The sequence below is a fragment of the Scardinius erythrophthalmus genome, assembly GCF_964197995.2.
Source record: "Scardinius erythrophthalmus genome assembly, chromosome: 11".
Classification (NCBI taxonomy): domain Eukaryota; kingdom Metazoa; phylum Chordata; class Actinopteri; order Cypriniformes; family Leuciscidae; genus Scardinius; species Scardinius erythrophthalmus.
The window spans coordinates 37,407,179-37,433,950 of record NC_138231.1 but is presented as its reverse complement, the minus strand read 5'-3'; the positions used below and the strand labels follow the sequence as shown (position 1 = coordinate 37,433,950).

Genomic DNA, 26,772 nt, shown 5'->3' with positions numbered 1-26,772 from the left:
GGGCGGGGCCGCAGCATCTAAACCGGAACTGTTTTTCAGAGGAAAGAAGATTTGTATAGTGATTCTCTTCACTGCCTTTATTCCTGTAAGTAATACCATTTTTTATTCTTCCTCGATTTGCTGGTGATAAAACGGGGCTGTTATTATGAGGAAAAACGTTTGTCTCAATACATGCGTTTTCGTCGGCTTTCTGTCAGATTGTTTTTAGCATTAGCCAGTCAGCTATTGTCTCATCTGTCAGAGCTGCTGTTTATATAAAACAACCTCACCATATCGAACAGTGTATGTAAATGAGCTTTGGTATTTATTATATTTATGAAAAATTCTTGTTTGATGCAATTAAAGCAGATAAACTGCTTTTGTTAACACTCTCCGTCAGATTATATTATATTGTGACTTGTGAGTTCGTTAATTACAAACTCAACACATAGACAACAGTATAAAACCTCAACAACACAATATTCATGCATAAAGTTACATATTTTAACAACGCGAGAATGTATATATCTAATTTGACTTGACTGGAGCCTGATAACTTTTTCTGAAATGCTGATGTGTAATCAATATCATTTGTTTCATTTGGTTTGATTAGATTTCTACGACAGATCAAACATGTTGTTTTATGGTCTTGAAACAAATTAGCATTCAGACATGTGTTATGTTTGTGATTTTCTCATCTTCAGTTAACTTATGTGGTTTTTTTTATGATTGTCAGTCAGTGATAAATATTAGCAGAAACTTATAATGCAACCCAGGGCCCACAATGCTTTGCAATAACTCTTTGATGTTAGATATATTTGTAGTTAATTACCAGTTATAGTAAAAAAAAATTATATCATTTTTTGTTGACTAGCCTATTGAATGCATGTTTTTTAAAAAAAATCTATTTAATGTCTTGCAAACACACAAACTTATGACCATATTAAAAATATAATAAGTATTTGTCATTGCCAATAAATGAAAAAAAACTATACTGTTGTGTTGTGTCTAAAAAATAGTGATTTTGTAAATGTTGAAAATGTGTATGCAGTCAGCAGTATGATGTTCTCATGCTGAATAGTTTGTTCAAGCTCCTGTTATTACATCTGGTGTGTGAGTGTGTGTTTGTAGGTGGGGGTCGCTGTGTTTAGGAAAGGGCCGAGTGTTGATAGGAGGATGCTTGGTAATTTGTCTGGGACAAGCTCTTTATTCCATAGAGACTCTCAGGTGTCAATCATCTAAGCAGTCAGTCACTCTCAAATGTTGCCACACAGAAGTGCGTGTCTTTGACTTTTACTCTTTTCACTTCCATGATCAGATGTTGCTGTATCTGAACAGTAGCCTAAATGTTTTTAGAAGTTGAAATGTAATCATTTTAATTGTTGTTTGTTTAATATGATTTGTCTTTCTTTCTTTCTTTCTTTCTTTCTTTCTTTCTTTTTTCTTAATTTATTTTCAAAATTGTCACCCCCAAAACATGTTCATCAAAGATTTATTCAAGCCATAGTTTATGTTGATTCTTTCTTTCTTGCTTTTTTGCTTTCTTGCTTTCTTTTCCACTGCTTTTTGTTGAAATATTAATCAAAAATATGCCAAGCTACTTTTTAAAAATTTCTTATTTTTTTTAAATTGTCATTATCATCCTGACGTGTTTGTTCATGCCCCCCCCCCCCCTTAAAAAAACATAATGCTTTTTAAATTAAATCATGCTCATCATAAAGAGGTTTATTCAAGTCATAATATGTATTATTGATTTTTTTTTATGTATTTTTCAATTAAAGGAATGCTCCAGACAGAAAGATGAGCATCATTGACCTATATAATCCATAAAGGCAATGTATTTGCACAATATAACAATTTCACACTATTTCCAAAGTATTGTCATCTTCACCATAAAAACCCTGCAGTGAATATACATGCCATTTACCAAATTTAAATATTAGAAGTGGCGAGACGTTTTCTGAATCTGCACTGTGGACTCTGAGAACTCAACCATCACCCCTTCCCCTTTATCTCTCTCTCTGGCCCATGCCAGAGACCACACAGACACAGAAACACACCCTCCCAGACCACACAGAGACAGTCATGGGGTCTTGCACACAAAGCGCCCTGGAGCTGTCAGTCTTGTGCTCCATGTGGGTGTTTATATACGAGAGAAAGTTTGTGACAGTGCAGAAGCCACAGGAAAAACCGCCATGATTACTGAACTACTTGTAATATTGTATATAGTGCGATATCGGTGTTACTCCGAACAGAAACGTGCTTACTCAGTGGGTGCCGAATGGGTAGATTTATTTGTTCATGTCTAACGTTTTTAAATGCACTGAACGTGCTGAATGTTTTGATGTATTGCCGTCAGCAGTGATGAGTGCGTCGAGTGAGCTTAAACAAAACAGAATTTAACTTTGTCTCATTTAGGTGTGTGAACAATGTCTCGTGCCCGCCAGCCTCCCTTGGTGACTGGCATCTCACCCAACGAGGGCGCGCCGTGGACCAAAGTCACCATTCGCGGGGAGAACCTGGGCACTGGACCCAATGATCTCATCGGTAATACACATGCACATAGTCATTGTTACAGTTACAGATACAAACCCTCCTTTTTGAACAAACACACTCCTGTTTAAAAGTTTGTATTTTTTTTTTTTTTTTTTTAAGAAATGTTTCAAAAAGTTCACCATTAAATTGATCAAAAGTGACAGTAAAGACATTTGTAATGTTACAAAAAAATTCCATTTCTAATAAATACTAAAAAAAAAAAAAAAAAAAAATATCGAATGATCCTGAAAAAAATGTATCCCGGTTTCCACAAAAATATTAAACAGCAGAACTGTTTTCAACATTGATATAATGATAGAATGAATTCTGAAGGATCATATGACGCTGAAGACTGGAGTAATGGCTTATTCAATATTGAAATAAGTTAAACTATATTAAAATAGAAAAGTTATTTTAAATTGTAATCATATTTTACCAATATTACTATTTTACTGTATTTTTGATACAAGAAAATGCAGCCTTGGTGAGCATCAGCGACTTCTTTCAAAAAACCCAAACTTTTGAATAATTGCGTAATCTATTTTAGATATCTTCTAGATTATTTTATTTATTAATATAGCAGATGCCTTTATCCAAAACAAAGTGAAATTAAGGAAGAATACAAATACGCAACTTCTGTGAAGCTGAGTTTCTTCATACAGGAGTGATCAGTTTGTGAAATCTGGGGAAAAAATGAATGAATCAGTGTTTGGGTGTTTTGAATTTGGAGATTTAAATAGATGCGTTTTTATATTTTATTGCAACTCCATGAATCTGTAAATAAGCTAAAGTAATGCTTTGTTCAGACAAGCAGCTACAATAAGGTTTTTTTTTTTCTTTATTGTTGGCTATATCTAACACAAATCTTTTTTTTTTTTTTTTTTTTTTTTTGAAAAATAAATAAATATAAATAATCAACACATTTGATGTTCCCAAACCTGATCCACAATATAAACTAAAATCTGATTAATATATATTTTTTAAATAGGCCTGGACAGATAGACATGAGCTGAGGTAAAATTGGCCATTTGATTGACTTCTTTTTCTCTTGGTCATTGTCCATCTCCCACACCACAGGTCTGTCTATCTGTGGTCATAACTGTTTGCTGACAGCAGAATGGATGGCAGCTAGCAAGATAGTGTGTCGAGTTGGTCCTGCTAAAGATGACAAGGGCGAGATCATCGTCACCACCAAGAGTGGAGGCCTGGGGACGTCCACTGTCTCCTTCAAACTGCTCAAACCCGAGAGGATCGGTGAGACACACATTCATAGTGCCCTCAAACTCACATACGCACACTCTGTGAGATCTATCTTACACTGCCAATCTAACACCAATTATGCTTAATAGCCTGACGTCTCGTAAGGTCACGTAAACACCTTAAACTGTGTCCTTTATTTGCCGGAAAGGTCTGCTTAATCAAAAAAACGATTGGCACACCTGGTTTTATCCCAGTCGAAGTCACTTTTGTTTTTATGTCAAATCAAAGAAAATGTTGATAATTTTCTATCTCACATAAACATGGTTTTCTTGAGTTATCAACATAGTGTTGTAGATGTAAACACACTCGATTTCCGTTATAGGCAAAATCACAAGTTTGATTGATTATACACTCTTTAAATGTACACACATGCTCTTTGAAGATGGCAATGGATTTTAAGTGCTCAACCAATGAGTATGTGCATGTTTTTGTATGTTTAGGCATTCTGGATCAGTCTGCGGTCTGGGTTGATGAGTTGAATTACTATGACATGAGGACTGATCGGAACAAAGGCATCTCTCCTCTCTCACTGAGGCCGGCCAACCCTTTGGGCATCGACTTTGACAAGTACGGAAACATTCACAACTGAGTTTGTGTTGCCCTCTTATGAATTTACAAAGTATTAAATTTACACCTACAGTTACGGAGTACACACAGTGCTGTGCTCCACTCTCACACACATATGTGCTTCATTTTTGACTGTCTGGTTAAAACACGCACTCACATAGACCAAAACAAATGCATTTCCTCACACACTTCTCCCAAAAAGCAGTGCTCTGTGTTTATAGAAGTGGACCTCTGTGTTTATAAGGAAGGAGGTTCAGCAGAAAGTAGAAACAGCCCATTGTGTGTATGTCTTCTACCTGGGTGATGTCATTGGTACACTATTTCCTTTGATAGGATGTGAAAATCTTCCTTTCCCTGACCTCTACAGCAACCTTTTACTTATTTATTTCAATATATTCAGATGAGTACACTACTGTTTAAAAGGTTAGGGTCGGGAAGATTTTTTTAATGATCCCTTATGCTCACCAAGGCTGGATTTTTTTTAAATAAAAAACAATACAAAGAGTGAAATAATATATTTTAATTATAATTTTATTTATATATATAATAACATTTTCTATTTTAATATATTTGAGAATGTAATTTATTCCTGTGATGTCAAAGCTGAATTTTCAGCATCATTACTCCAGTCTTCAGTGTCACATGATCCGTCAGCATTCATTCTGATATGCTGATTTGCTGCTCAAGAAGCATTTCTTATTACCAATGTTGAAAACAGCTTTGCTACTTAATATTATGGAAAATATGGGAACCATAATATTTATGGAAACAATAATATCTTTTAGGACTCTTTGATAAATAGAAAGTTCAAAATAACATTTATTTGAAATAGATTTTTTTTTGTAATATTATAAATGTCTTTACTGTCACTTTTGATTTATTTCTGTCACTTTTGACGGGTCCATCCAGAATTAAAAATGCCTACTGACCCCAAACTTTCTAACAGTATAGTGCATATGAATCATATGCATTTCATCAGTGTATTCTGTGCCACATCACAAGACACAATGGGTTGGTTAAGCTTATGAAATGCTGTTTATATGCGGACAGATCTGGTTTGTATCCTGTCTGGTTTTTTCTCTATCATCTGTAGTGTGGTAGAGCAGGCCTATGATCTGTGGTGTTTGGCATGATGGGTCCCTGTGTGTCTAACTCTGTTTTTCTGTTCTTCAGAGGGAAGGTTCCTCTGAAGGATCTGGAGAACATGTTCCCTGGTATGAGTGGAGACTTCACCAGCGAGAATTTCTCTGCCACCTGGTATCTCATCGAGAACCATTCTTCAACCGGGTTGGTCTATTTACCGTCCGTCCATCTTTTAATCTGCCAAAATAGATTTGTGTGTAATGTGTTAATGTTTATGTTTATGTTTGTTGCTGTTGTAGTTTTGAGCATCTGCGTGTGGCAGTGGGAAATCTTAAGAAACAAGCTAGTAAGAAGAATGAGGGCAGTCTGGCCTACGTGAAAGGAGGTCTCAGCACTTTCTTTGAGGCTCAGGATGCTCTTGCATGTACGTATGCTTGGTTTTTAAACGCATATAAACACAACCTAGTAAGTAATTTCAAAGACTGCATGAAATATTATTCATGCATTCGACTGAAGGAAACAGAAGCATTTCTGAAAGAAAAAGAATATTCACTGGGAAGTAATATAGGGTGGGACTGGATTATTTCCATGAGGATTTTGTTGCTTTAGGTCATGCTGGAATTATTGTGTATAAGTTTTATTTGTGAATATTGACTGTACAGTATAGTTTTAACCACATTTTGAGGCGAACAAATTTTATACTGAACATCAGTGTAAAATTACGATCCAAAATGACATACTGTTTTATTCCCCTCGGGTGCTCTGATCAATGAAATCATGTCTGAATAGAAACATTTGTCATAGTAATAAATTATTTAATTTCCACAAAATGTATTATTTAACAGTTTTGATTTTCATCGAAGACTGCAACCTAAACTTAATTTCTTATTGAACTGTCTGGATTTAGACCTTTTTTAACACCCACATTAAGACAAATGCAACTCCTGATAATGTCCCAGTCCCTACCAAATATATTATTGTAATTCAGACTTAAATTACATAACATAAATCCCATCAGAATGGAGATACTTTCAGTAAAATGTGTCAGCTAACTCACTGGGTTGGTGCTTGTATAATGAGCATTAAAGGTAAAGCTCAAATAGACACGATAGACTAGATCTGACATTTAACAAAATTAGGTGCATGTGTGTTTTATTCACTTCTTGTGTCATTGTACACAGGTGTATGTGTTTTCTCAAACTGCTCTCATCAGAGGTCAATGTCACAAAATGGATATTTTTGTGTGTGTTGGACTTGTCTCGGGTCACTTGTCTTGAGTCAAACAGAAGAGCTATTCTTAGCACTGCGTATCCATGTGATTGACAGGCATGGGGACGGATAACAAGGCGTGGTTGTAATAATGTTTAGATTAGGTTGTAATAAGGTTGTCATTGTGCTGAGAGGAAACGAGAGAGCAGCAAACGGAAGCTGTACTGATTCCCAGAGAAGACTCCCAAAACTTACCAGGCAGAAGTCAAAACATACCTCAGAGACAGAGGAAGCGTACCACACAGCATTCCGGACCCCAGGGGGAGCCGGGGGTTAGTCCTGACGTCATTGTGTACAGAAGTTTCCCAAATCCAGATGTGGAGAGAAAAAAATAGACTTCATTTAGTGTTAGTTTTTGTTCTTCCAATTTAATGGAATATATATCTATAGATATTATGCAGACAGTCAGTCCTAAAGCACAAATTTAATATGTATATATATATATATATATATATATATATATATATATATATATATATATATATATATATATATATATATATATATATATGTGTGTGTGTGTGTGTATATACATACATATTAAATTTGTGCTTTAGGACTGACTATCTGCACTGTTATGTCAATGATGAAATCTTATCAGTTTGCAGGGTCTCTTAAACTCAGTTTTTTTTTAAATCACATTCTAATGTGATTATTAAACTTCAATAGGCTATGATTGATTTCAATAAATATGAGTGCTGCATGTTCAAAGTCAAACACACCACTGTTGCACATTCTACAGTCTTGTGGTTTCAGAGTAGTTCACAATTAATGAAAACCGTACATTTATGGCAAGTGATTGCTTATGGTCTACTGTTGATGAATGACGACAGTGTTTACATTATGGTGTTTATATTGTAAAATGCTATAGATGGCTGTAAGAGTGAATATTTTATCTTACTCATCTGAGCAGCTTGTAGTAGTAACGCATAGACTTTTCTATACAAAATGAGAGTATTGATTGTCTTTCTGGCTTGTTTGAAATTAAAAGTTCGGTCTTAAAAAGGGTCTTAGATTTTTTTTTTTTTAAAACTGCAGATACGAAGTGTTTGTTCAGACAGTATAATAGAATGTTTAAAGGAACAGCACTTTTTAATAGAAAAGATTTTTAACATTTATAAAAGTCTTTACGGTTCTTTTTGATCATCTGAATGCGTCTTTGCTGAATAATATTAATTCCTAAAAAACAATTACTGACCCCAAACGGTAGTCTAAACCCTCTCAAACATTTCCTTTTTTTCTCCTTCTTTCTTTGTCTAGCTATCCATCAGAAGCTTGAATCAGACGGCACTGAGAAGGTGGAGGGCTCTATGACCCAGCGACTAGAGAACGTTCTTAACCGTAAGACATAAAACCGAACACATGGTCAGAGTCGCACACGATTACACAAAGCAGCTAAATTTAGGATCAGAGTTGCATATGCATTCTCTTTAGACCATCAAAGTCACACATTTCATGCAGACCTCGGCGTGTTTCTGTGAGGTGCGTGTGCGTGTGTTCGAGGCTACTCGTATCCCAATCATATCTCCATGTCAATTCTCTCATGTGACGGTGGGTCAATAAACACGCTCGTTTCCTGCGGGCCGCACAAATAAACCAGTCACACACACACTGACATGCTTTCATCGCCGACCCCTCGTCTTCCTCCTCACCACCCGTCTTTACATGTACATTTAGATGTATGTTCTTACCAAAGCCACTTATTGCCTTTGACTCTCTCAGCCAATCACAAACAGACTCATTGGTGGAAAAAAAGGCTGGTCAGACTTTTATAGTGGTCAGGAGGCTGGTTCTTATTAAATCGGACAAAGGGAATCCAGAATTGCTCTGACCACCCAAGAAGAGATCTTGAATTTATTTGAAACTGAGGAAGGATGATTAAACCACTTTTTATCAGCTGTTATCCTTTTACACCCTTTTCTCATTTCTTTCCATTTGCTCATTTCTCTCAGGAGCAAGTGAAACTGCTGACACCCTGTTTCAAGAAGTGTTGGGCAGAAAGGACAAGGCCGACTCAACACGCAACGCTCTCAACGTTCTCCAGAGATTCAAATTTTTGTTTAACCTGCCACTCAACATTGAACGCAACATCCAGAAGGTGGCATCTCCCGTACACACACACACACACACACACACACACACACTTACTAACTCTCTTACCTAAACAATTATAATACTGTGGGGTCAGTAAGATTTTTAAAAAATAAATTAATACCTTTATTCAGCAAGGATGCTCTAGATTTATTGAAAGTGACAGTAAAATCATTTGTATTTCAAATAATTGCTGTTTTTTTCTAATTTTCTATTTAACAAAGACTCCTTAAAAAATGTTTTTACAAAAATATTAAGCAGCACTGTTTTTAGCAATGATAATAATACGAAATGTTTCTTGAGCATTAAATCATCATATTAAAATTATTTCTGAAGGATCATGTGACACTGAAAACTGTAATGATGCTGAAAATTCAGCTTTGGCATCACAGGAATAAATGACATTTTAAAATAAATTAAAAATAGAAGATTTTTAAAGAAAACCGTTATTTTGAATTGTAATAATATTTGAAAATATATAACAATAATCAAATAAATGCAGCCATGGTGAGCATAATAGATTTATTTTTTAAAAATTGTACCGACCCCAGTCTTTTGAACGGTAGTGTATACAATCTGCAATATATAAAACATGATCTCTGAATGCTAAACTGACAGTGTATCTGTTTCCCATCCAGGGGGATTATGATGTGGTCATCAATGATTATGAGAAAGCCAAATCTTTGTTTGGGAACACAGAGGTCCCAGTCTTTAAGAAAGGTGATCTGATGTTCACTGATAATATCTGATAGTATATGTTGATATGACATGCATCCTCTTATGTACATTCACGTTAGCTGGAGTATTGAAAGATCGTCCTGCATGTGTGTTTGTAGTGTATTCAGAGGTGGAGACTCGGATAGAAGCCCTGAGGAAACTGCTTATGGATAAACTTCTGGAGACACCATCCACTTTACATGATCAGAAACGCTATATCAGGTGTGTGACAAGCGACTTGCAGTGACAAACTGCAATTTAAGAGTTAAGAGTTAAGAAAAGTTAAGAAAAAATTTAATTTACGTAAATTAGCAACAATGCAGTTACGACCAATGCGAGTGAATAGAGTGGAGCTCACGATGTCCATCACTTGTGACAGGTTTTTTATTTTACTTTTGAATGCCAGGGACCCCCAAATCAGATATTTCCCTGGTGGACCCTCCTCCCAAAATATAAGGGCAGCTATTTCATGTAAAAAGACTTATTTGTACCCTGAGAAAGTCAACTTAAAAATATGTATTTATTTATTTATTATATTTAAATATATATTTTTTAAAGAAGTCTCTTAATGCTCTTATGATTAAAAAAATGGTAGAAACAGTAATATTGTGAAATATTATTTAAATTAAAATCACTGTTTTCTATTTGAATAATTTTTTAATGTAATTTCTTATTATTATCAATGCTGAATGGGGCTTAAGGGTGTCCTGAAAAAACGATGCAATTATATGCATGATGATCTAATGATCCTCTTTCTCTTTTTATTCAGATATCTGTCAGATCTCCATGCTCCAGGTGACCCGGCATGGCAGTGTATAATCGCACAACACAAGTGGATCCTGCAGCTGATGCAAAACTGTAAAGAAGATTTTATCAAAGAGCAGAAAGGTACAGACACTGATAGTTTGAATTGATGGTTTCTCTACCACTCCGAAGAGTGAAAGCAGTGTGTGTGTTCTGCCCTGTGTGTGTGTGTGTTTAGATAGAGAGCAGCCCGTGTGTGGTCTGGTCATGACCCTATAGAGAACAGGAAGTCCACAGAGCTCTATAGTGTGGCAGAGCTGAAGGGGGGTTTGCTGTAGAGAGAGGCAGACATCAGGGAATACAAGAAGAGAGAGGAGCATAGATAAACACAGGAGATGATTGGACACCTGGATCAACACCAGCACTCATTTTTTATATAGAAAGAGAGAGAGTAAACATCCAAGTGGCTCAATGGTATACGTCTTTATCTGTGTGAGAGAGAAACATGACATGTGTACACTATCTGGACATATTGAGTGTTTCAGACTATATCAACATCAACAATTTAATCAAGGCTGAGGAAGAGTCCAGAAAGACCTTTAGTGCCATCTATTGTCAGAGAAGAGGTACTGCATGAGAACTACCAGTATAACGCAGTACCTATCACAAGGTTGTAGATTTGAACCTTACCACAGGGTGATTGCCCAATTATAAGGGTTTTGTAAGTCACTTTGGATAAAAGCAGTCGTCTCATGACTTGCACTCAAATCACAAGGAAAGAAAGAAATGATATCCCATTAAATCAAAAATGTACCTTTTAATTTAACCGTAAACTGCCAACCTCAAGCAAAACTCTCTTTATTTTTGCAAACATGATTGATTGGTAAATGCTGTGGTATGTAGATGAGCATTCATCGTGTCTGTCTGTCTGTCTCAGTGGGTGGTGTTGGGTTAGAGCTGGATCGGTCCTCAGCTCTGAACAGGATCAGCCTCTCAGCTCCAGTGAAGAGGGGAGGCAGCTTCCAGAAGCCTAAAGATGACTGTGAGTACAATAACAGAAAGATCAACATACATTACTGTTTGAAAGACGTCGCTTATTCTCACGAAGGCTGCAATTATTCTATCAAAAAGTACTGTCTATTTCTATTTTAATATATTTATTCCTGTGATGCAAAGCTGAATTTTCAGCAGCTATTATTTACCAAGGATTCATTATATTGATCGAAGGTGAAGACATTTACAATGTTACTAAAGATTTCTATTTGCACTTTCTGTTTATTGAAGAATCCTGTAAACAGAAACAGGCTTCCACAGAAATACCAAACAGCAACTGTTTCCAACATTTGTAATAAACACACACACACACACACACACACATATGTATATATATATATATATATATATATACTCACAACTGTTTTCGACATTGTTAATAAAAAAAATTATTGTGCTTCAAATCAGCATATGTGACCCTGGACCACAAAACCAGTCTTATGGGCAATTTTTTTTTTAATTGAGATTTATACATCATCTGAAAGCTGAATAATAATCTTTCCATTGATGTATGGTTTGTTTTTGCACCCTGGCTTTCTCCAGGGTGCAAAAAAATCGAAATATTGAGAAAATCGCCTTTAAAGTTGTCCATTTCTATTGGCGATAGTGCTGCATCCATTCACAAAAATAAATGTTTTATATATTTAAGGTGGGAAATTTACAAAATATCTTCATGGAACATGATCTTTACTTAATATCCGAATGATTTTTGGCATAAAAGAAAAATCTATAATTTTGACCCATACAATGTTTTGTTGGCTATTGCCACAAATATACCCATGCAACATAATACTTTTTTGTGATCCAGGGTCACATATTAGGATGATTTCAGAAGGATCATGTGACACTGAGTAATGGCTTCTGAAAATTCAGCTTTGCTATCCAAGGAATAAATGAGATTTTTTTATAATATATTCAAATATATTCAAATAGCAAACATTTATTTTAAATTGTAATATTTCACAATATAATTGTTTTTTGCTGTATTTTTGATCAAATAAATGCAGCCTTGGTAAGCATACGATACTTAATAAAAAAATATTGCTAGCCAAAAACGTTTGAACGTAGTGTATTTCCTTTATATACAATGACAGAAAATGTTCTTATTTGCTGATTTGGTCACTTTGTGTAGAATTTCAAATCATGTGTTTGAAACTGAGCCTAGTTTGGACGAGTTGTGAAACTCACAGAAATCTCATTGTCAGCCATCATCATTTCATAAGCAGAATGCTGCTGTCTTTGTAACAGTATATCATACGTATTTTCTCAGCGTGGCACTATAAGAGCCCTCAGCAGGTGAGGTTCGTGGAGAAACTCTCAGACGTGGTCATCAGCCAGCTGCCCAACTTCTGGAAACTCTGGATCTCTTACGTCAACGGCAGCCTGTTTAGTGAGGTAGTTATACACACACACAAATATACCTTCAGAGTGTTAGAAATAAAGGCTAGTGTTAATCACTCAGACTTGTTGACTGTGTTGTCTTGGACAGACTGGAGAGAAGTCCGGTCAGGTGGAGAAGTTAAAGAAGAACGCCCGGCAAAGACAGAATGACTTTAAGGTTAGTAAAGCAGCTGGAATGTTTTTGTGCTTATAGTCTGGAGACTGAAAGTGTGAGCATGAGTCACTGAGGTCTGAGACTAGTGATGCTCCAAAATTTAGTCTGAAATCATAGACTGAAACAGTGATGTTTCATTAGCACTGCTCCAAAGACACGTTTTGTCTCTGTCAGTGCCCATTTCCTTCACACAGCGTGGGTAGGCTACAACAGCTAAACTGTCAGCTGTGTGGATGCTAGGGCTGGCTTGACAATATTGATTTTTCGTTTTTAATCCAATTTAATTTTGATGAACCAAGGTCTTAGTTATAACATGAAATAAACATCAGTAGGTATGTTGAAAAAAACAATACAACTTACTGAAATGTATCACGTCACATGTAATCGCTCAAACAGTGTTTCACCCGTGGACAGACATCAATAAAACAGCTTGTAAACAATGACTCGTGATGTTACATTTACAGCAGGAAAGCCTTTCAGTGTCCATAGTCCACTATATTACATATTCATTTTATTTTTACTTAACCTGTTGTCTTTATTATTTAATGTTTGTTTGAATAAATCTGTCATGAAAACAAGTTTTTACACCCACCATTTAAATGTTTATATTTCAAAAAGCTATTTGGATGTGCAATTTAAATCGTTATATGCAACTTAGTTTTTCTTTGAGTTTTGACATTAAGTGATAATTAGAAACTTTATTTTCAGTTTCAGTTCTGGGTTTCGGCTAAACAAAATTTGAATTTCGGTTTCGCTGTTTGTAATTTGTTGCATCACTCTTTGAGACAACCTATGTGTGAAGGCAAGGGTTATTTTCACTGTATAATGTGTTTGATAGGCACATTTGATTGTGTGTAGGGCATGATTGAGGAGGTGACCCGACGTCTGGTGCAGTTAGTTCGAGGAGCTCTGTTACCCTCCTCTCTTACAGAGCTGCAGCTGAGGCAGTATGGCGGCTGGGACACCAAAACCCCTCTCAGTGGATGCTGGCTCACGCAGGTCATTCATACCGTCAGGTACATGTGTGAATTTGTTGTAGGGATATAGGAATAAGTGATGCGACAAAATGAAAATTTGTAGTTTTAATGATTTTATATTAACTAGAGAATAATTCTGTTAAACCATAATTATTGTACATGCAGTTATTTTCCATTTCACAGATTCTATAAAATAACTGTTTCTGTTGGCATTTTTAGCCTGTTTTTACATTCGAAAAAGCTGAAATGATGGTGTATCCTTTGTGGGAATGATATTTGACCATCCTCTCCTTGTATTTTCATATAAAGCTCATTTGATGCTCTCTCTGTCTCTCAGGTTGAGTCATGAGGCTCTGTCAGCTCTGGAGATTCCCAATGACCTGCTTCAGGTGATTCAGGATTTACTGCAGGACCTCCGTGTGCACTGCCTGCTGACCACACTACAGCACACTGAAGAGGGTAAAACTACATTCACTGAGCTTTTAGGAAATGTCTCCGTTTCAGTTCAGGCAAACAATTGCAAATGTGATTGCTGAAATGTTCTGCAGAATATCTGCTCAATATTCACTTACATACGGTTTCTTGTAATTGGCCTTGTAGGTAAGCTGTCACTAATGTGGAATTGTAACAGTAGAGGGAGCTATTGAGCTCTCAACTAAATGGATTTGCGTTCATGTTCAGTATAAACAGCCCAGTAGTTTTTTTTTTAAATAGTTTTAATAAAACAGCTCTAATGAATTAAAGTTTTGTTCACTTAGTCAACATCTGGAGCAGTGTAACTAATTTTAGTAACCTAACAATTATTTAGATAATTTCAAATCTCAAGGCTCAGTCTCTGCGTCTTACTTTTTCAGAAGGCTAGATTTCCCAGTTAAAGCAATTCTCTCAACATTAATGTTGAAAAAGCTGGAGAAGTACGTGTTGTTTTTTTTTTTTTTTTAACTGACTACAAAACTTTGTGTTGTTTAGATGTAAAGAGACTTGCAAAAAAAGAAGACTGGGTGGTGGACAATGAGGGAATTACGTCACTGGTACATCTTTTATGCTTTTATTATATTCCATTCTAGTTTATTTCATTCTAATAACTTGCAGCTTGAAAACTTGCGGATAAACGGTGTGTGTGTGTGTGTGTGTGTGTGTGTGTGTGTGTGTGTGTGTGTGTGTGTGTGTGTGTGTGTGTGTGTTTCAGCCGGCCCAGTTTGAGCAGTGTATGGTTCAGATGCTGCAGTCTCTGAAGGAGCCCATGGAGTGTAAACCTGGAGAGATCAATGTACAAACCCTCACACAAATACTCATCCCCAACCTTTCCACTGCAGATTATATAGAGATTAATCAATCAATGTGTGTCTCTCTCTCCATCTTTAGATCTTAAATCTGGATGTGGTTCAAGACAAAGCTTGCGAACAGTGTGTTTCTATCATGAAGGTATTGTGTGTTGGTATCTGTTGTTTTGTTGGGATTTGTAAATATAATTTCTGCTGTTTGAAAAGTATTTTTTATGTCTCTACTCGGTTTAGGTCTTTATTAAATGTCTCGAGCAGCTCAGCATCAAGACTGATGGAGACATCGACACCTCTCAGTGAGTTTTATTGTCTCTTTAAAGTTATATAAAAAAATAAAAAAAATTCATTTAATAACTCGAAAAATGTCAAGTGGTGTAACAATTATGTAGAAAAAATGTTCTTGTTATTTGGCTTCTTTTATGTTGGTTAGGCCACTCTGACTTTAATTTTGTTTAATTTTAAAAATGAGTGTCATGTCACTGACCCGTATATGTAATGTTAAGGCTGAATGTTTAATTTTACAGTGGGAGTGGACAGTCAAAGTCTTTCTCTTTCAGTTTGTCTGTGGACTTGGCTTCACCTGATCTTTTTGGAAGCATCAAAGAAGACTTTAGTTCAAAACCAGTAAGAATGTTCTTCACCTCTCCTCCTGATTTCCACCTTTCTCCATGTTCCTTCTTGTCTTTCTCTTTCTTCAGATTACTAATGCATATTACTGTGTGCTAAAGATACATATAATTAATTTCATTATTCATATATTAATATAAAATGAATAAAAATGTCTAAGCTGTGGCCTAGCAGTTAGCACATCAAGCTGGTTTGAATCTGGCTTGCGTCGAGTACTCTTCACTTTTTTTAGTCGTCAATCCACTTTCACATGTCAAAAAAGGCTAAATAAATCAAACACAGTATGAGTGAACTGATTAGCACCGCATGTAGTCCAAAATGTGGTATTTTATTCATGGTAAAGTAAACTGCAGAGGTGGATGTCACTGTATACGACAGGATATCTGAGTACAGAGAATAGGAAGTTAGTGGAGATAACATGTTCAGCTTGTTTTAAACGATTAGTCACAGAGGCCGTGACTGAAAGCCAAATAACACTGTGTTGATGTGTAGTATCAGAACCACAGAGTGTCAGGGTTTTACTGAAAGCTGAAAGCTTGGTAGATGAAAAGATTGAGAGAAAGAGAGAGAGAGAGAGAGAGAAACCAGGTAATGGGGCCATGTGTTTAAATTTTCAAAACGAAACAGCATCTCATCGATTGAAGATCAGAGACCTCATGTAACCTTGTTAGAGAAGTGCTTCCTCCATTAAGTCCCTCTTATTTGTGCTTTTTCAGCAATGCTTTAGTGTGCAGTGCAGTGCAGTGCACACATTTGCTTGAGTAAAGTTTAAACCACATAAATAGAGTTTACAGTGACCCCATAATGTATCTTGATACTGAAGTCAGGTATTTAAAAGGACTGAATGACTTTACCGTACATACAAAATATTAAACCAAAGTGGCATCTGCAAAGTGAAGGTGGTCTGAAGGTAATTTTTAGTGGTTTAGCAGGCCAACCACATTAATATTTGACAACCAGAAAGTGTAAATATATATATATATATACATATATATATATATTTTTTTGTAAATTCTGAACTATATATTATATTTGTTTGTAATTTGAAACATGGGGTTTTGCTTATAATATTTGTTATATTTAAACGAAATGCCATTCTGTTTAATATTTTGTCATATAATGCAAAAAAATTAAAAATCATCATAATTTTTTCCAAAATACTTTTTGTGGCCACTGTATTTTCTTGTTATTTCTTAGTTCTGAAGAACCCTTTTCCTGAGAAAACATCCTGTGTTCCGTTATGGATGTCTTTGTCACAGTTTCCATCTGCAACACAGCAAACATTCGAGCATCACGCACAGGAGTCATGTGTTGTGAAAAACAGCAGCTTTCTCTTCAGAGAGCACAGTGCTGCTGCCGCTCACATGGGGTTTCCCCTAGCCTGCAGTGGAAGAGCTGCAGGTTTCCCCTCTATCTCTCTCTCTTTCTCTATTTTACTCTCTCTTTCTTTCACAGACTGGTTGATGGTTCACCAGAGTTTAAATAAAGGCATAATAATACCCATCATATCTATAATACATATAATTAGTTTTCCAAGAAAAATACCCCAAAATATCTCTCTCTCTCTCTCTCTCTCTCTCTCTCTCTCTCTCTCTCTCTCTCTCTCTCTCTCTCTCTCTCTCTCTCTCTCTCTCTCTCTCTCTCTCTCTCTCTCTCTCTCTCTCTCTCTCTCTCTCTCTCTCTCTCTCTCTCTCTCTCTCTCTCTCTCTCTCTCTCTCTCTGTCTCTGTCTCTGTCTCTGTCTCTGTCTCTGTCTCTGTCTCTCTCTGTCTCTGTCTGTGTGTGTGTTCATGTTAACCGAATCAGTTGCTGTGTGTGTTCTGACCCATGCAGGAGCAACGTCTCCTCATCATCCTCAGTAACTGTCAGTATCTGGAGAGACACACGTTTCTCAATCTGGCTGAGCACCTGGAGAAGAACGGTTTCACCACTGCAGAGAAGATCATCAGGGTACAAAGACACATGCACGCTTCCTTTTTCCCCCTCTTACTCCAGTCCACTGTTGGCATTTTCTTTTTTCTAAGCAATAACAGGTGTGATTCTAAGTTTGGTCGTTTATGTTTTCTTTTACTGAAGTGAGAGTGACTCACACAGATTGTGGAGAAGCTCAAGGGTTTTTCACGATAGCATTAGAGCACACTCACTCGAGGTGGCTTTTGTGCCCTGTAGGGAGAGCGTGAAAGCTCTTGCGAAAAGGTTATGGTTGGCCTTTCCAGTAAATGCAGATCATAGTGAATGAGTGTGTTGGGCTTAAAGCGAATATGTAGATAAATTTAGTGCGATGTGAAATCAGATCTCTCTGAAAGGTGAAATGCAGAGTAAATTCTGATTAAGAGCCTGATAACTCAAAGGAGAGCTTTATTACATGATCACAAAGTGACTTACCTATTTCTCTAAACACAGATGAGAAATAAGTATTGATTATTGATCATGCCTCATAGTTTCCAGGATGATTAAGAACTGCGTCACTAATAATGTTGCTCATTAGGATAAAGGATTTGAACGAACCCCTAACTGTAAAGCAATCCAGCGTCTACCAATGGGATTGCAGAAAGTGATCTGACTGATACGGTTGAATATGCTGCGTTTGGCCTACTAGAAACCAGCAATGAAGGAATTCAAGCCATATCTTGGGATCAGAATATCATAAAAAGGGGTTCTGTCAGGCTCTTATATATAGAAACTTTTTGGGGTCATTTTATAGTTTAATTTTGTTTTAATTTTTTTTATATTTTGATAACATTTTATGACTTAATCTGCTTCTAAACATACGTAATCACTAGAAAAAATGTAAATAACCCATTAAACATGAAAGTATTATGCAATCATTTAAGACATTTCTCCTGAAATATAACTTTTTTGGCTTAAAGCGTTCTTTATCATTGAGTCAAGAACACTAGGGTGCTATATAGAACTCCATTGAACCTTTCTTTCTAAGCACACTTTAACAACTGCATAGCAACACACTTAAAACACCAAGTAGTAACATTCTGGCAACCATGCACAACACTATAGCATTACTGCAGGAGATTTACATGAACAAGGCTTTTTCGTCTTATATAAAAGTCTAACAACATTTAGACAACTTCTCAGAGAACATTGACGCTTGGCAGATGTCCATCTCTGGTATTTTACTGAGATCCCAGAGATTTGTCCCCTTTTAAGATGGTGCTTTCCATTTTGGTTTTTGAGTACTTCCCTAAAGTTAAACAAACTTCAGACTGATGGACAAGCATGAGTGGTCTCTACTCATTCTGCAAGTAGTGTGTGATGAGCAGTGATTGTGTGTGATATTAATGGTTTCTTAAGGTCACATGCACTTCTGTGTTGCAGGATAAAATGTTACATGATCTGTGAAAGACATCAGTGGTTTGTGATTAAACTGAATGCATGCCTATAATCTTCAGGTCAGCATAGAGGCATTGAGACAGCTGGACGAATATCTGTTTGAGACATACATAGAGAAAAAATCTGATCCTATTGTCGGCTCGCTGGAACCTGGCATCTACGCCGGATACTTTGACTGGAAGGACTGCCTGCTACCTACAGGTATCACACACCTGAATCCTGCCATGTGCATATTGACAACACTCTGTGGATGTTTCCAAAAAATGTTGTCTGCTTGAATGTTGAAAGACCATCACCATGGAGATGGTTCTGGAAGGATCCAAAAACACTTTTGAATCTGCAGTTTCAGTCTGCTGTCATTGCTTTTGTGTCACAGTTTCAGTCGTGGTAGTGTCGTAGTATGATTAGGTCTGTGTGGCACATACTTGACTAAATGCTATTGCTTATGTGAATCATTTGTGCACTTGCAAGGACACTTCCTGCTTCTTCTGGAACGTTATAAGTAGAACTGTGTAAAACCAATTAACTTTCCTTTGCCACCGCTCCTGTTTATTTACAAGTCAATTAGGAAAATAATTCCAAAATACACAAACCAAATTGTAGTACACGTTAAAGCTGCAGTCCGTAACTTTTTTGGGTTCAAAATTATCCAAAATAAATTTTTGAGCAAATACATAACTATACAAAACTATCTGCTTGCCTTAGCTCGATTCAAAACGGTAAGCTTGTAATAATGTTTTTAATTCCACTGGTACTGGTGGAAAGTCCAGAAAGGTTCAAACGACAATCACTAGTGACAACTAGAGATTCAGCCATTGTAAAATGCAAAAGACTTCGTTCGGACTTCGGAGTGGCTACAGAAAAAAAGAGACTGCAACCGGGCCCATGCGAAAACAAGGATAATATCAGAAGGGCATTAAATGTAGTCACGCAATGCTGATGTTGTTAACATTAACCATTTGAAAACAAAGTATAATTTGCACGTGATATGATAAGTGATCGTTAGCGATTTACTGCAATGCTTTTTTCCCCTTAGTTGGTCAGAACAAAAGTGGATGTTACTTACTTGTTCAGATGACATTTTCCAGTGAAAATTCTTATCTTGGTCATACTTCCAAAAAGTAAAATCTGTCATTCTGAATGACAGTATCCACACCGGCGCGGTGACTGACAGCTGCACTTTCTCCAAACAATTTGGGATATGTTAAAGAGGTGGTAAATGGTACTCCCACTGTGTGATCTCATTGACCAATGTCTGCCTTGGAGCAGATCAGTTCATTAATATTCCTATAATGTAACCAATATTCATGATGCAAGCCATGCCTGACAGTTTTTTTCTCTGAGCAACTTAATTGTAGGATGAAAGACGTGACAACTAGGCAAAACCATATCATACTTCTTCCACCTTCTACATTTCAGATGATTCCTTACCCTGTTTAAACCTTAAATAGCACATAATTTATCTTCCTCATTCTCTTTGTTTCTGACTCAGGTGTGAGGAGTTATTTGAAGGAGGCTTTGGTCAGCATTATCTCTGTTCACGCTGAGGTGAGATGCACAAACCTTCAGCTTATCTCTGCTTCAAAAGATTCCCCGTTAGACATCTTACACCTTCAGAATGTCACATTTCAGTATTTAATAAGTTAACAGGCTTTATAGGTACACTTTCAATTCTAAAAAGTAGGCACAACATTGTTGCCTTATAAGTTACCTGACAAATTCTAAGGCAGCATCACATTGTCTTTGTGGTTAAGACAATCCCAGAATTCAAAGCGACAGCTTGGTGAAAAAAATCATGACTGAATGCACAGTCAGCTGTAAATATAAACTACAGTTCAAAAGTTTGGGGTCAGTAAGATTTATTTAATTTATTGATGGCAAAGCTGAAATTTCCCCTGCCATATATATATTTTTATTCAGCTCTGAAACCTATTGATAAAAGTTGACATTCTCAAAGATTCTTTGTTCCTTGCTCTATCAGGTTTTCACGATTTCCAAGGAGCTGGTCACTCGTGTTTTATCAAAGATCATTGAAGCTGTAGCAGAAGAAATGAGTCGTCTGATGCAGTGTGTGTCCTCCTTTAGTAAAAACGGTGCACTGCAGGTACAGCTCACTCCTCACATACACTTTTCAGAGCAGTTAGCATGTGATCTCAAAGGGATAGTCTGTGAAAATTAGATAAAGTTAACATTTACTCATCATTATGTTGTTCCAAACCTGTAAGAATTTCTTTCTTCACAAAAGAAGATATTTTAAAGAATGAATGAATCATCTGATGAGGATCTTCAACTGTTTGGTTACCCCTCGGTAACCAAACAGTTGATGGGCCCTACTGACTTCCATAGTATTATTTTTTTTCCATACTCAATGGAGCCATCAACTGTTTGTTTGCCCATATTCTTTAAAATTTTTGTGTTCAACAGAAGAAAAAAAATACTACAGGTTATTCTTGAGGTGAACTATCCCTTTAAGCTATTGAAATCTGCACCATCATTTTTTTTTCATTAATAATTCTCTCTCCAGGCACGTCTGGAAATCTGTGCGTTGCTAGACGCCATAGAGCCGTACCTCACATCAGAGAGTCGGTAAGACGTAAACATGTTCAACATTGATTCATGTCTCAATACAAAAGCTGGCTTACACTAATGAAAAATAAGAAACAGAAAAGCACAACTTTGGCTAAACCAAAAAGTATGATCATTTGTTTCCTTGTGAGTGTGTGATGTTCTTTTCTGTGTCTCAGCTCTAGTTTTAAACAGGCATTGGAAGCGCTACCACAGCTACAGAGTGGAGCCGACAAAAAGTGAGTTAAATCTCAAATCACAATTACATTTTGCCTTACACTGACAAATAAATGTTAATTAAAGGTCATCAGAGATGATGATAATTAGCACCAAGTTCACCAATTAAATGTCATGCCACATGTGCAAGTGACCTGGTTTAGTTTGTGAAACCCGAGGAAGGGGTTCTAGCTGACCAATCACAGCGCTTGCAGTCCGCTTAGAATTGAATTACGTCAGGGTACGCCGTATGCTACGCGTCCTACACACAGCCTACGACATAGCTACGGCGTGAGTTCGACACACAAGTATAAATTGGGCTTTTGGTGTAAATCATAAATCACTGAGCAAGTCCTGATAATATAAATCAGTTCAAATTGTGAAACTTTTAGAACTAGTGGGAAAGCATTATCATCTTTAGTGGGAAAATACGAAACTGCAAGAATGACTTTTGATAGCATTCATTTGAATGGGTTGAAAGTTTAATATCATATGCCATCATTTTCCAGCTAAGGTGTGTTTATGAATTAATGTCATGCAAGTTGTAAGATAACCGGATATAACCGCAAAAAAAAAAAAAAAAAAAAAAAAACATCTTAATATTTAAATTAATAAACATTACAGTACACTTCTGTTCAAAATTTTGAGGTTGGTAAGATTTTTTTTGTTTTAAGTCTTATGCTCACCAAGGCTGTATTTATTTGATCCAAAATACATTATACTATTATACATTATACCATTTAAATATGTTATTATGCTGTAAATATTAATGTAATTTTTTCTTCTGATGACAAAGCTGAATTTTCAGCATTATAATATAAATATATATATATATATAAGTTTACGAAAAGTACAGATATATTTTGTGATGATTTTGTTTATTTGAGGGTACATTTGGCTCTTTTCTAATATTCTCTCTCTCTCTCTCTCTCTCTCTCTCTCTCTCTCTCTCTCTCTCTCTCTCTCTCTCTCTCTCTCTCTCTCTCTCTCTCTCTCTCTCACTCTCTCTATTCTCAGACTCTTGGAGGAGCTACTGAATAAGTTTAAGAGCAGTATGAAGCTACAGCTTAACTGCTTCAAGCCTGCCTCTTTTCAGCCAGTGAAGCGATAAACCTTTACAAAACCCCAACATTTCAACAACGCCTCTGCGATGTAACACTTGGAGACCATTTCAATTTTAAAAACCATTAAAAGCCAACCTAGTGCAAGTAATATAGCCTTTTCTATCTACTGAACAGTGCTTGTGTTTATGAGGATGTGGCAGTCTGTTGATAATTAATAGACACATTAATATGACACGTTGTACTGCCTCTTTGTACATCTTATTGACCACAGCAGATAAAAACCTAAATAAATCTATGTGCGCTTACACAAAAGTGGGTTTTCTGCAAACGGTATTGTGCAAAATAGTTGCTAGAGTTGCCAGGATTGTGCTTTTGTGTGTGTGAGAGAGGTAGAAATAGCAAGAGTCTTGCTCTTTGTAGATGAAACTATTGAGTTCTGAAATGACTCTTGTTCTCATTTCATCAAAAGATTCGTTTAGTGCTGAGTCTATTATGACCACACTATCAACGATGCTTTAACACACCCTGTCTAGTGCAAGACAGAAAGACACACACCCTGCCCCTCCTCAGCAGTGTTGGGGTATTTTTACCTGCTCTGGGAGGAAGTGTCAGTATTGAGAGATGTCCTTTACTGTAAACCTTTTTGCTGTGTAACTCAGCATTGGTATGTGGTTCAGGAGTTTATGATATAACTAACTAAATTAATATTTTGTTGGTTCTCCCTTGTTTTTGATTACAGCAGCCATTTTCCATGGCATTGACTCAACTTAGTGCATGCTCAACTTCTTTCCAATCCACCTTAAAAGGATAGTTCACCCAAAAAATTAAATTCTGTCATCATTTAGTCACCCTCAAGTTGTTCCAAACTTGTATGAATTCTTTCTTCTGCTGAACACAAAAGAAGATATTTTGAAGAATGTCGATAACCAGACAGTTGATGGACCCCATTGACTTCTATTGTATGGAAAAAGAAATACTTTGGAAATCAATGGGGTCCCATCAACTGTTTGGTTACCGACATTCTTTAAAATATCTTCTTTTGTGTTCAGTTCATACAGGTTTGGAACAGCTTGAGAGTGAAGTTCTTCTGGAAGACCTGCATGACTTATCACAACTCAAGGTTTATAATTTCCCAAAGGTTTCCAATGGCTTTAAGGTCAGGGCATTGAGGTGGCCACAACTTTGTTGTTTGCACGGTGTGTTTGGGATCGTTATCATGTTGGATAAAATGCACATTTGATCTCCAAACAGATCCTCCATACTTGGCTACATAGTGTTCAGCAGGATTCCCAAGTATTGGTTCGTTTTCAAAGTCCCAGTAACTTTGTAGATCCTTCCTACACCTGCTGCAGACATGCGCCCCCAATGCCATTATGTTTGCCCTGCCGTGCTTAATGGCGCCACGCATGCTTTTGGTATTAAAACAATCAATTCATCTCCTACTAACATACCTGACACCATCCAGTGCTAGATGGTTATACAGTGAGGAAAATAAGTATTTGAACACCCTGCTATTTTGCAAGTTCTCCCACTTGGAAATCATGGAGGGGTCTGAAATTGTCATCGTAAGTGCATGTCCACTGTGAGAGACATAATCTAAAAAAAAAAAAAAATCCAGAAATCACAATATATGATTTTTTAACTATTTATTTGTATGATACAGCTGCAAATAAGTATTTGAACACCTGTCTATCAGCTAGAATTCTGACCCTCAAAGACCTGTTAGTCTGCCTTTAAAAGGTCCACCTCCACTCCATTTATTATCCTAAATTAGATGCACCTGATTGAGGTCGTTAGCTGCATAAAGACACCTGTCCACCCCATACAATCAATAAGAATCCAACTACTAACATGGCCAAGACCAAAGAGCTGTCCAAAGACACTAGAGACAAGTGTCTCTACCAAAAACCATAAATGTTTTTTTGAAATTGGAGAATGGAGGTCCCATCCAGGTCTTTAGAAGCTGTTTTGAGGTGGTCCCACATTCAGGTGATTTCCATCCTTCTGTTTGCGTATTAATTGCTTAATAAATGCTTACTAGTCTTCCTTGACAAGCCACACCACTTAACATTCTGCATGGTATTGGTCTCACTGTGCTTTGAAGTAATTCTGTGGATATTGTGACCATTCACATCCAGCACATGAGCAATATCCAAAAACCAATTGACCAAATTTAGTAATTTTAACATAATCCTCCCTGGTTGCAGAGGACTGCTTCCTCCATCTGGCCATTTTCACTAAAACCCACAAAATACATCTAATAATATAGCTAATACTTGCCACGGGGTGATTTATTGAATTATAGGCTAGAAAAATAATGAGAGCAAGATTGGTGTCCACACAATTCGATATGTTTTATTGCATCACCAAAAATTCTAGAATAGAAATGTGGAAGGCATACTTTAGTTTTTTCACTTCACGACGTTGAAGAATTCACGAAAAGAATTATGATATTGTGAATGAGCATATTATGGGCACTTTAAAATCTCTCGCAGGCTGCCAACATGGCGTCAAGAAAACTCCCCAACCATCTGGATATTTGTTTTTACCGCCGTCTCATCGTTACTCGTTCTATTATTTGTGTAAACCTGAAAAGATGCTGCGAAGTGACTCAAACCAATTATTTTTTTCCCAACACTTCAAGTCTTGTTTGTTGATTTCTATTCTTCTAAATTTAGATTTGCTTAACACCCACTCATTTAAGGAAAGCAGTTTGACAAAAAAGCATCAAAGCCGTGTGTGGCATCAGGTGAACGAGTGGGTGTATTGATCTCAAGCTGTACAGCTTAAGGGAAGTTTTTAATGATTGCACCTTTCCACTCTGTAGGCAGCGGAAAATAATCCAAAACATGTTTATGAGCTAATGTAGAGCCGCGAACCCATAAACAGTGGAAAACTCAAAGAAATTTTGTTGGTGTGAAAGTTTTCTCAGGATGTCCCATGCATCCCAAAGCTAACAGTCTCATCCTATAGCATAGTTTAAGACTTTTTCATCCGAATATTCACTTCTCAAAAGAAATAGGCTGAGCAGAATTATACATAACATTGGTTATTATAGCTTTAAGGGTAAAACTACAACAACAACAACAACAACAAACTTGAGAAGGAAGAATAAATAATACTTCTGTCAGTCTGCCTCTTCCTCTGTGATGTCATCAAGCCGAGACTGCCCGCACCATCCTGTCTCTAAACCACAAACACCATCCTGTGTGTGTGCTGTCATACACACCCTGTGTCTATATTCTATGCAGATAACATATTACTTCTGTTCAACGTAAATGAGGGCTTGAAGTCCCCCAGGTCCTCACATGTTCATGGGGATTCCAGTGTTTGTAGTGGGGGCTGAAAGTAATTCCCTCCAGCCGCTTATAGAGACACAGTCAGCCCACCACACCAGTGATGGAGAGACTCACTTGTGTCTGTTCCTGTAGAAGCAAAAGTTATCCTCAAAGCATGATTAGTGGAAAGAGAGTGAAACATTGCTAAAATTTTGAAATACCACTACCGTTCAAAAGTCTGGAGTCTCTTATACTTATCAAGGCTGCTTTTATCTTATCAAAATACAGTAAAAATTGTTGTTTTCTATGTAAATAATTTTAAAATGTGATTTATCACTGTGATTGTCCAGTCTTCAGTGTCACATGATCCTTCAGAAATCATTCTAATATGCTGATTTGCTTCTCAAGAAACATTTGCTATTATTGTCAATGTTGAAAACAGTTCTGCCGCTTAACATTTTGTGAAAACCGTGATACGCTTTCAGGATTCTTTGATAAATAATGTTCAGAAGGACACCATTTATTTGAAATAGAAATCTTATAAATGTTTTTACTTTTGATC

The 26,772-nt window shown here is 36.6% G+C and overlaps 1 protein-coding gene across 2 annotated transcripts; it reads left to right on the top strand.

Moving 5' to 3' along the window:
* exoc2 (exocyst complex component 2) lies at positions 1-24,530 on the top strand. 2 transcript variants are annotated; one of them, XM_081379535.1, is made up of 28 exons: positions 1-85; positions 2,398-2,526; positions 3,592-3,768; positions 4,215-4,341; positions 5,515-5,628; positions 5,724-5,848; positions 7,954-8,034; positions 8,646-8,791; positions 9,423-9,504; positions 9,621-9,723; positions 10,271-10,389; positions 11,183-11,287; positions 12,569-12,693; positions 12,788-12,856; positions 13,712-13,869; positions 14,168-14,289; positions 14,800-14,861; positions 15,020-15,100; positions 15,196-15,255; positions 15,348-15,409; positions 15,671-15,737; positions 17,573-17,689; positions 19,147-19,288; positions 20,580-20,635; positions 21,069-21,191; positions 21,612-21,673; positions 21,832-21,891; positions 22,886-24,530. In XM_081379535.1, the coding sequence occupies exons 2-28, from the start codon at positions 2,409-2,411 to the stop codon at positions 22,977-22,979; spliced, it is 2,757 nt and encodes a 918-aa protein (XP_081235661.1). In that variant the 5' UTR covers positions 1-85; positions 2,398-2,408; the 3' UTR covers positions 22,980-24,530. The 2 variants fall into 2 exon arrangements, with proteins under 2 accessions (XP_081235661.1, XP_081235660.1); XM_081379534.1 differs by having other exon boundaries at positions 15,638-15,737.
* The last annotated feature ends 2,242 nt before the right edge of the window (positions 24,531-26,772 follow it).

Bases quoted from the DNA above. Each gene is read 5' to 3' on its own strand.
- exoc2 (XM_081379534.1), top strand. From the start codon at position 2,409: ATGTCTCGTGCCCGCCAGCCTCCCTTGGTGACTGGCATCTCACCCAAC. The intron at 8,792-9,422 runs GTGGCATCTCCC...TTTCCCATCCAG, and splicing joins TTGAACGCAACATCCAGAAG to GGGGATTATGATGTGGTCAT. The intron at 15,738-17,572 runs GTAAGAATGTTC...TGACCCATGCAG, and splicing joins AAGACTTTAGTTCAAAACCA to GAGCAACGTCTCCTCATCAT.